This window comes from Plectropomus leopardus, chromosome 8 (assembly GCF_008729295.1).
Source record: "Plectropomus leopardus isolate mb chromosome 8, YSFRI_Pleo_2.0, whole genome shotgun sequence".
Taxonomy (NCBI): domain Eukaryota; kingdom Metazoa; phylum Chordata; class Actinopteri; order Perciformes; family Serranidae; genus Plectropomus; species Plectropomus leopardus.
The window spans coordinates 5,777,738-5,789,306 of NC_056470.1; the positions used below are offsets into that span (position 1 = coordinate 5,777,738).

At 38.9% G+C, this 11,569-nt stretch overlaps 1 protein-coding gene across 1 annotated transcript; it reads right to left on the reverse strand.

Annotated features, from left to right (window-relative positions):
• Positions 1-612: 612 nt before the first annotated feature.
• On the reverse strand, positions 613-11,270 carry tmco4 (transmembrane and coiled-coil domains 4). Its single transcript, XM_042491995.1, is given in 15 exon segments — positions 613-929; positions 932-1,375; positions 2,945-3,062; positions 3,273-3,390; positions 4,518-4,602; positions 5,264-5,400; positions 5,624-5,788; positions 6,640-6,759; positions 6,895-7,038; positions 8,118-8,215; positions 8,530-8,659; positions 8,752-8,779; positions 9,647-9,821; positions 10,361-10,511; positions 11,192-11,270. Coding segments are annotated over 15 exon segments (1,989 nt in total). The 5' UTR covers positions 11,235-11,270; the 3' UTR covers positions 613-896.
• Between the last annotated feature and the right edge of the window lie 299 nt (positions 11,271-11,569).

An 11,569-nucleotide genomic window follows, 5' to 3' on the forward strand; every position in this document is an offset into this window, starting at 1 on the left:
AGCAACCAGGCCAACGGAGGAAAATTAGAAGGATGAGAGAAAGACTGTTTATCACCTGTTTTGTGGCATCTTCTAAAACCTCCAAGTAATATTTACAGGAATGTAATCTCGAAGTTAGTTTAGAGAATAAATTATGACACTATTTACACTTTGAAAAATATGATTCATTTACAAAATCCTAAATTGTTATTCACCCTTTGAAACCTAAAGCGACATCTCTTTTCTTGTGCTGCTTTCATACGCTTTTCACTAGTATTTTAACCTTTGAACACTGAGCAAATTCGGGCAATTTCTTTTAAAAACATGGGGGGAGAGGCAATGAGCAACCCTGGTAAGAAATAATCTACAAATTGCAAGACATAAGTAGATTTAGAAAATTACTTTGAAAAAGCTAGGGGAAGCTTCATAGGAAAAAAAGCAAAAAAAGCTAAGAAAAAATATATTTAAAAACATCACAATTGCAGATATAAAATCATGTCATAGAATTACTGTAATTTTTAGGCACTTTTTAAGTCATTTCCTTATTTAAAAAAAAGACATCTCTTTTACTAATTTTCATTTTTTAAAAAACATTTCTTGCAAATTTTGGATAATTTCTTTTTTTGTTGCTCATTGGCTTCTTCCTATGTTTTGAAAGAAATCAAGCCAATTTGCTCAGCTTTAAAAGGGTTAAATTAATACATTACTATAAAACCATTATTTTGAGGTTAAACAATGCAGTTAATTCACAGGGGGCTTTCACTCGGGGCGACCCTATGTGTGAATTGACTCTTTAGCCATCTCTGGCATGTCATTGTGTTAAGAATGTAATTTCCTCAGACGAAACTCGGACGCTGAAAAAAAAACGTGAGAGGATGAGATTTTACAGGGAAGCAGCCGGTCCTGTAACATGCTCTTTACAAGTTTGGCTGCCTTTGTTTGTGTGTGTGTGCTCTACAGTCCAGTGTGTATCATCCCAGCTCCATGATATGTGTTCGTTATCAGAGTCTGCCACACCGTCACGCGAGGAATTAAAAGCAGACGCTGAGTCGCCATTTGTTGCCTTCTCCTCACAAGCAAGTGGTGAATTGTTGTTTGATTCTGTATCATTTAATGAGTCCAGCAGGTCCGAAATATCAGGGATATCCCAACCGTCACCCATCTCCTCTGTCTCTGCCACCTCTTTCACGCCTCCACTTCTCTCTCCTGTACCAGCCTCCTCCACTTGGCTTTGTGTCTCCGTCTCTTGTTGCTGGTCAGGGACGTCCCCTGTTCCCTTTGTGATGGTTACAGGCTGAGGAAGAGCAAAGGAGGTTCCCGGGACTTCTTTAGTGGGAACTCCTACTGCCACCAAGATGGTGTCCATCTGACGCATGTAATCCAAGTGACCTTTCACCTGGGAAGTAGAAACATGGTTTTAGCTGTCTCTGACTGAAAAAAAGGACATATGTTTTTGTAGATTACAATGTATAGTTTTCCTTTTCCTCACAATACTTGATCAGGAATATAGTGTATGGTGCTCCAGGCCTTGTCCACATGTACACTGGTATATTTGAAAGCTTTTTCTATGGCCCTTCGGCCACACGTAAACTGCATTTTAGGTCACTGAAAATGGATCTTAAGAGATTTTCAGAAACTCAGGGTATGATGTGTATACAGGGAAAATTGAAATTTTGGCTTGAGATGTCACATTGTATCTCCTTGGTGTGGCACAAATAAGGTAACATTTCATGCAATGGCAGACATGACCAATATAGTGCTGACTCTAACCCCTTGTAACAGGATCTTTTTGCATGTTTAAACATAAATGTACAGTTGCTTTTCCACTATATTGAGGAGGAGAGGCATCAGAATGCTCTGAAGAGTTCCCTATTCCAGGATGCCACATAGTAACAGCGTTTTTTCAGACTTCTGATTAGGCGCCATCATTATCTTCTTCTTTGCCTATATGAGCCAAAAAAGTGTGTTTATTGTAGGGTGTTTTTGAATCACCTGAAATACCACCTCATGCAAGCATAGAAACTTTTTTTGCGATAAATTGGATTTTTTTCTTAATTGACATGTTTACATTCAGTGTATTTCACATTTGCAATTTCAATTTGCGCAATTTTAGGGTTAATGGAAACCCACCTATTGTATAGCTGCGATAAGGGTATTGATTTGCTCAGCCCCTCCCTTTCTCTCTCTCTCTGTTAGGAATTCTGTGGAAAACACTGAATGCTCATAATGTTAAACTCCAAATCCATGACAGAATCATAATTGATTTTGCAATTTTTACTTGCCCCTGCAGTTTCATTGCAAAAAAACCCCACACCTTAGCATAGCAGCATGCATTGCAAAAATCCCCAAAACAGCCCATGAAATGATGTTTTTATAACAGTGCTTGTGTGGACAGTATTTTCTTTTTGTAACAAAGGACAAAAAAAACCCATTTTCAAAAATACCTGTATCCATGTGGGCTAAGCCTTAGACGTGTGAAGTATCATTTTAACGTTCTTTTTTTAAATGTTCAGTTGTGTAAATTACGAAACTTCTGGTGCTTTACCTAGTTTTGTAAAGCATCACCTAATTTTGTTGAGCCAGATGTTGAAGTTTCACGTGGAATCATGTTGATTTACATGAAGGCAAAAAGGCATTGCTGTAAACTGACACAGACCAGCAGGGGCCTTACTTTATCTTTTAATTTGATTTAAGCAATACAACTGTCTCTTTTGAAGTGCTACTAAAATTCTGTATTTAATAATACGGCATCAATAAATCAAGGACACCTTCAGAGACTGATCCAACACACAACTGTGACATTTTTATGGTGAAAAGTGTTGATCTGAAGCGACTGCTGCATGTGGTTTTTCTTCAAAAGGCAAAAACCTCAAAATGTTAAATAATCTTCAGCTCATATGTGCTTGAAAAGCTATTCATAAAGGAAACTTTAGCGGGCCTAATTTGAATAGAAGCTGTGACTCACCACGGAGGAGAGATCCACGTTGATTATTCGCCGATCCTGGATGTTGATTGGCTGTAGCCCAGCAACGCACAGTTGTGCAGCTGAACTTCGGTACAAGAACCCCAGGAGCCAGTCCCCCCTGACAGATGGACAGTGCAGCAAGTCATTTATTCATGAAACACTTAAATCACAGATCCTGCTGTTCAGAGAGTAGTTTCCAAATCCATGGCAGTCAAAACATCAGAACTGAAACATAAAGTGACTGAACAATTAGTATGTCAGAACTACACAGCAACTGTAAGCTTTTAAAATGTAGAGTTTATCCTTAAATAGATTTCTATTAGATTACCTGCAGTAGCCGTTCACTATTTTTCCAGCGACCACCCTGGTCATTCTCTCCCAGGCCTTTTCAGAGCCGTCCACAGGGGCCCCCAAAAGGACCACATCCTCCACTACCCCTTCACAACCTGAAGAATCACAACAACACAGGATGCAACTGGTTTGTGAGACCATGTGAAAACTAGAATTACTGCCACGCGATTGTATGCATCCACGCACCAGTCATGTTACACTTACAGCTTACATCCATGTCTGTAAAAAACATGGATTAAAGCTACAGGCACAGAAATAGCCCTTTCAAAAGAGGGCTGAATCAGGCATGCTGAAACACATGATCTGAGTGGTGTTTTTAAGCAAAAAAAACTCACATGCATATTTTGGGGACCTCTTTGACCTAAACAAATTGTGAAACGGTATAATGACATATATCTTCCCCTGGCAGAACAGCAGATCTCTACAATCAGCACAGTGCCAAGGTGGGCCCCTAAGAATAGTGTCAACAATTCAGTATCTGACCAAATATCTCCCCTTCTGTCCCTGAGATACATGATACATTGAGTAATGGACAGAAGAGTGTTTTTGCAGAACATTATGACGTTACAGTGAAGTTGACCTTTGGCCTTTTGGATATAAAATGTCATCACCTCATAATTATATCCTATTAGACACTTTTGTCATTAGAAATTTTGTCATAATTAGCATTTGAATTCTTAAATTTAAGGCCAAAAACATGTTTTTTGAGGTCGCAGTGACCTTTGACCACCAAATTCTAATCAGTTTATTGTTAAGTCTAAATAGACATTTGTGTCAAATTTGAGGACATTCCCTCAAGGTGTTCTTAAGATATTATGTTCACAAGAATGAGACAGATACAAGGTCCCATTGATCTTAACCTTTGACCTATGACCACCACAATGCAATCAGTTCAATCTTGAGTCCAAGTAAACGTTTGTGACAAGTTTGAAAAAATGAGACTTGGATTTCACTGCACGCCTTGTGTGAGAGTTGTTTTGATATAGTTTCCTGTTGTTAAATGCAATCACCCCCCCGACTATTGATTCAGAAAGAGTGTTTGCTTTCTTTGGATTCTCCATTCACTGTGGAGGCATTCAAGAAAGCTTTCTTTATGAATTCATGGTAACATGCGGTGAGTAATTGATATACAAATGGTAATTTTGCAGTTTGCCTTTAAAGGTCATGACTTCCATTCAGGGATGTCTTACAGACAGCGAGTGCTGCTGAAAGCTGTTCATACCTTGGTCACTGGCAAGCTCCTGTAGACAGTAGTAGATAACTCTGGCCCCAAGACTGAAACCTATGAGGCTGACAGGCCGCTTCCCCTTTAAAAAACAGAAATAAAAGAGATGCAAAATTTTTAATTCTACAGCAGCTTAAATCTTCATAGTGTTTACTGAACAGCATTCAATTTAAAAGTTTGTTTTAATAGTCTCGGAGTTCAAACAAAAGAACAAAAAACAGACGTATCATGGTGAAAGTCAAACTAATGCAGTTAATAATAAGTACACAAAATGACAAAGTGCTGTGTTACACATAGACTGTATAAAGATGGACAACATGACAGTTTCCCCAAAGTGTAACATTTCAATCTTGACTGCCTCTTGGTGTCTGTCTGCAGTACAGGTCATAAAGTCCGCCCCTCCATGTAAGTGAATAGGACACAGGCCAAACTAAAAACTGTTTTTATAAGTTTGATTGACAGCTTTGCTGGCCAATCCATGCGCTCGCATTCAATGGAGCTGCTTGTAATTGTTCAGAAGGGTGTTTTGGCGGGATGTCCTCCACTGCGGATATAGCCTCTCCGCAAACTCTGGCTCTGTATGACATCACCAGCAAAAGATGGGAGAAGCCGTATTCTGGATATTTAAACTTCAGCATTCATAGGTGGGGCTAGTGGAAGGCGTTGTCCATCTTTACATACAGCCTATGCTGTTGTACTACGGTAAAGTGTGCCTTATCAGAGGTTAAGAGGTAGTACGATACCTGCTGTCTGCTTCTCAAAACCTGTGCCAGGTGTTTCCCCACCTCAGCTGAGCGGTTCAGACAAACACACCAGGGGTTGTCAATGACGCTGGCTGCTGCCAGCAAAGACGCCGGCCAGGTCAGAGCCGCCACGATGCCTGGACAGTGTGACGGTGTTAGAGACATCAGTGCAGTGCAACGAAAGGACATATGTCTGCATAAGATAGTTGTAATTGTGTGACAGAAAAATAGCATTAACTTTTTATGTCTAGATTGAAAGAGTGAAAGTGCGATCAGAAAGTATTTCATGACAAGCATAAACACTTCTGTTTCTAAATCCACTGAATAGACTAAGTGCTTCCTGCATGTTGCTACTCCTACCTGAGAGCACTGTGTACTTGAGCGCCTCTTGGGCCACCATGCCTACCAGCCCGTCCAACAGAGAGGCCATGGCTGAGCCCAGATCCCTGAGGAAACGGGACTCCCATACCAGGCAGTACTGTTCTCCACACTCGCCCAGGCTGCACCACGGGGCCTGGAACGAACCTGGAAGACAGTGGTTATTTGGTCAGGAAATGACTAAGCAGCACTTGTAATTGAAGTGGTTTTTTTACTCATTGTGTGTGAAGGGGGGATTGAGCTTGAAACTGAGTGTTTTTTAGTGGGGGAAGAGCATCTGCATCTTTTTATGTAAAAGCAGAACTTAAGTGTTTTGTTTGCATAATCTCAGGTGGACACTCTGGTGTAGTTTTTGAACATTAAGTGCACAACTGTTGCCCAGCAATCCCATCCACGCTCTTCATAGCTTCTCTTTACACCAGTTGAAAGTTTAAATTTAAGTTGAACTTAGTTGTTATGATGTCATAATATGTTAAGATTAAAACCTCTGAGCACAAAGTATCAAAAACAGACATTCCTATCAGATTACTTTATCCATGAAAATGTTCTCAATTTATTTTACAGACTAGAAATACTATACAATAATGATATTGTCATGTAAATTTACGTAGACAATGATACAGGATTTATCTAAAATGGTAATTTAGCATTTAGCATCTATATAGTGTTTCTCTAGTCATAGTAACCACTTAAAGTGCTTTCACACAACCATCTTTCAGCTGTTCGCACACACATTTATACACTGTTGGCCACTGTTGGCTACTATATAAGGTGCAACTTGCTTATCAAATGAACATTCACACACACTCACGTGCAGTTTGGGGGTCAGTATCTTGCCAAAGACAGTTCAATATGTAAACTGCAAGGGCCAGGGATCGAACCACTAGCATCGCTATGGAGACGACTGCTCTTCCTCCTGAGCTACAGCCTCCTCTATCAGTCTAATCTCACCTAATCAGTGTAAGAGACTGTCGTGAAACAGCAGAAGCCATACTTACTGTATTTTCCACTGCAGAGCCAACCCGTCACTGCAATGGTCAGATGGAGATGCTTCCCAGAGTTCAGTGGCAGGAACTCAAATTCCTCTATTGCCCCGACACACTTCTTCATCTTATATCCTTGAGAAATAATATATGAAAATTAATCAAAATGAAGAAAAGCTACAGATATTTCACACAAACGAGTGTCAAGTTCAGTCAGACTTCTAAAGAAAATAACTCTGCACATAATCATGTGTCTTCCAAAACTCTTACCAGTCAATCCAGCTCCTGCTGCTCCAAACAGAGAGGCCATGATTGCAATGCCAGTGGCTGATCCCAGAGCTGCAGCCCCCCCAGCCCCCAGCACAGCACTGGCCCCTGCCGCCACCAACGGGGCCGCCAGCCCACCTGTCACACCTGGCAAAAGCACAAAGAGAGCAGTCAGACAGAACAGAAAAAAGCCAGTGTGTGTAAGGTGAAGACTTTTTAGAGAAAAGACTATAGAAAGAAAAAAACTCTTGAAAATGTATGGTGAAGAGATTAGCCAACTGATTTGATAATCAATTTGTCAGTTTGAGTAATGTTTTGTGAAAAAAGGAACATTTTCTGATTCCAGCTACTTTAATGTTAATATTTTCAGACTTCTTTACTCCTCTATGACAGTAAACTGAGTATCGTTGTGTTGTGAACAAAATAAGAGATTTAAGGACATCATCTTGGACTGATTGACATTGTTCACAATTTTTGACGTTTTACAGACCAAACAATTAATCATTTAATTGAGACATTAATCAACATATGAATCAACAATGAAAAGAATTGCTAATTGCAGCCCTACTTCAAACTCTAGGGTGATTTAGTGATCCACTGGTTAGCTTATGAAATTAATTCTAGTCCTATTCACTCTTCTGATAGTTTTGAGCTTTCTCTGTCTGTGAATGGGATATCATGCCGCCTAGTGAGATTAGCCCCATGCATCCCAAATGCTGTTAAAACTTTATTTGTAGGCCTAATTTCAAACGTAGCCTTCATAATTCTCAACAGGGTAAGAGGTAGAAAAGAGGTACAGATAAGTTGTGCAGAGCAGTGGCAACCAATGATTTTTTTTCTAGGGGAAAGTTGACAGATGGGCTAAAGAAAATCTTAGGGTAGCACACCAAAACCAAAAGCCATAACTGAATTTTAGGAGTTTGATAATGCTGTTGAAGTAGGCTGGTTGAAAACTATGTTGATGTTTTGTCTATGTTAGGTGATTCATTCCCTTCAAATTGGCTGGTTGTCCTTGTTCTTAAACAGACAAATGAACAGGTTTAATTTAAAGGAGTACAATTAATAAAAGGAACTGGTAGGTACCCACAAGTTACCCAGGATTTAAATCACAGACAAAATCCAGAATGATTACAAATGACCAGAGGTCCCCAGATTATACTGGTCCTTATGTGTTTACATAAGACACTAGATTTTTCAAAAGTTTTCAAAAACACTTGAATAATCACCTATCACAGTTCCTCCGCCCACGGTGGCTAGTCCAATGAGGAGGTAGCGTCGTAACTTTCGCCCTCTTTCTCTCTTCTGCCGCCGAGAGGACTCCTCTCTAATGGAAGCAGAGCCAGACACATCATCCGTATTATTATTTAATATTCAAGGGCTCTAAAAATAAAAAATGTCAAATGACTCTTCGAGTGCGTTCAACGTGACATCTTAAAAACAATGAGCTTCTTGTTTATGGCACACAATGATTGTCACGCCATCATTTTTGGATACAAGTGTGAGTGCGATGCACAGTGTGTTGTTTAAACAGTCTGAAACACACAGGATTCAGTCAAAAAAGTAAAGCTAAGACAGAACCTATTATCACGAAGTGTCTCAATCATCCATCACTTATCCTTCCATCCAAACATGACTTACTCGCTCTCCTCTCCTCCTTCCCTCAGCCTCTCTCCCAGCGTTTCCTCAAACTCCTCCAGCTGCTGTGGAAGGACTCGAAGCAGAAAGCTGACATGACGGATGAGAACTCTTGATCTGGCATCATACTGGCCTGAGTACATGACAGACCATGAAAGTTATAAAGTAACAGTCTTTTCTGAATTTCAAGTAGTTGAACTTATTAATTCATCAAAGGATTCTTACCGTCCTTGACAGAAAAAGACACCAGATCCTGTAAAATAAAGTGAAAGCTGGTTAAAATTTGATGGTTTGTTATGTTAATAAATAGAGAGTAAAAAAATAATTGCTTTGTTAGCATAGTCAGTAGTGAAACTGTCTTAACAAAAAAAATTAAAAAATAATTATATATTAAATAGGACATGACTGCACATATCTAGTGAAATGAAAATCATGTATGACCTCAGGCAGAATTGATTTTTGATACATATTCTATGCAGATGTTATAATTTATCTTGCTTGTCCAGTTATTTTAATTGTAATCACTAGGGATGGGGGGGAAAATCAATACATTATAGTATCCCAATGTTTTCGCTTGGTATCGATATACAGAAGCCAAATATCAATTATCAAATAAATAATTAATATTACAGATGCAAATTAAACTTTTGGTAAGATAATGAAATCAATTGCTTTTTTATTCCAATGGATGCATTTCGCTGCAGTAAAAATTAATGAAGTGACATAAACAGACATATTTATTAGATAAAAAACATAATCGTTTGGGACATATTTGCAGTAGAAAAAATTTAATACATTGCAATATATGTTATGGCAATATTTACCATATCGCAACACATTCAAGATCGCAGCAATATTGACCCATGATCCCATCATGATAATGTTTTATCATAAAGCCTCTAGTGATTCCCACACCTTCAAATTATTAATATACTACATATATCTTTGACTTCATATTGCTGTAGTTATTACAATTGTACCTTTTTATTTAATGTGTTCTTTTATTGCACTCATTTACAGTCAAACAGCCAATGTGCTCTTATCCTTCTAGTCAACTTTTCTTCGCCTCATTTACATTTGCTAAAATCCTATTTGCATTCTCTGTGAGAGTGACCGTCACCTGTATGATAGGGGTGGATCCAGAGGCCAGCAGTGGTTCAGCCTGTAAGATGGAGAGGAAGGTGTCCGAGCCTTCAAAGCCCAGACCTGACAGGAAAGCCCCCATAACTGGCATCACGGACTCATCCAGGTCCAGCCAGCGCACCAAGCCCTGCAGATACTGCTCCCTGAAAACACTGAGGAAAGTGTACTTATTAATGCATTATTCACACATGAAAGAAGATAAAGACATTTTTTAAGTAATGTTTCATTTCTGCTGAAAAAAAATGAATTAATAAAAAGACCAGTCATCATGATTTCTTGGAGTTTCTTACTCAGGCTGCTCTCATTTTTCCAACTTATGAATTTTTGGATGTCAGAGACTTCTGAAAGACTATGTAAGTATTCCACTCTAACCCACTTCAATTTGTGCAACTCTAATTTTGATTTTCTAGCTTTTAGTATGGAAATCCATGATCACTTTAGAAATGGAAAACCCAGGTCAATTCACACAAGTATGTATGTAACAAAAATTGAATCAAAGTTTTTCAGACCAAAATCCACCCTCTTACCCCTTAAATAACATATTAGGTGGGATTACACGATGGTGGATGGTTTTTATCTTACCAGGAAAAAAAACTGAAGCAAGCACTCTTTGACACAATGACTACATTGACATAACTAGGAAGCACACACACAGAGTGTCATGATGACATTATCCTTCAGGCTCTGTTACCTGTTTTCAGATCCAGTAAACAACTGGCCCAGAGAGACACCACACAGAGCAGCATAAGCAAACCGGCCCTGTTCACTCATCTGTCTGCTGATTATTTCCTCTGAACTGGGGTCACGTGGACAATCTTGTGTTGTTTCTGCTCCCCCTGGGTCTAAATGGACAAAGCTTAATTATTAACTTTAAGGTAGCAGTTTGACTGAAATCATAGAGGAAACAATGGAGACATCCAAACATTTAAATTTCACATTAATCGTGATAAACAAAGAAACAAACAAAGAAGATGGTATTTGCACTTGAGGGTACACACTGTAACAATATCTTAAATGCTGTTTGGTGGATCATATGCATGCCGATTTTATCCCAATGGTTGATATGAGGTCTTATGACATACAAGGTATGTTAATGTCACCGATGAGAAATGTAACATTAGACTTCACGATTTTTAGAGTGGGTTTTGGTTTGACGTGTCATTTTGATCTTGCAAATAGCCTCACGGAATTAGGTTATACGGAGTCTAACTTTGTTCTCATTATGTCTCTGATGAACTGACCTGAATTCAAGATAGAGAGGCAGCTCAAGTGTGACCCACATGATTTTTCAACACAACTTAAAGTTAAAACTTAAAATAAAACCACTGTTTCTTAAAACAAGCACATTTCAATAACACATAACACTTGAGTTAGCTGCTACAACAGCTGGCTGATAGTTACCGTTACCCTCAGCCGGCTAACTAGCTAACGGTTCACTGCTAACTTTTGATAATGTCCTCAATTTTGATATATTACTCTACTGTTGCACTGGGGACACTAAAAAACAACTTATTTGTGGTACCTGGAGTAAAATTTGTGTCCGTGCTGCTCTGTTTTTCCTCCATGGTCACCAGTATGTCAACTCTGTTCACTAAACTTTTGCTGCCTTCACGTGCTCCTCCCGTGCTCTGACATCTGAAAATTACACGCAAATACGTCAATGGCGCGTTTAAACTATATTAAGCCTGATGGTAAATATTCCCCAAACCACCAATGCAACAAAATAATTTCTTGAGGATATTTTAATGCGCCATATAAAAAAAAAAAACACAAAACCAATTTGTGCTTTATTGATAACATGACGAGGAGAAATACATATCGGAAACACGTTTAATGATATTATCATGATACTTGGGGAAAATGTCTTTATTGTAACTACTTGGTAATAGCAAACCTTTTA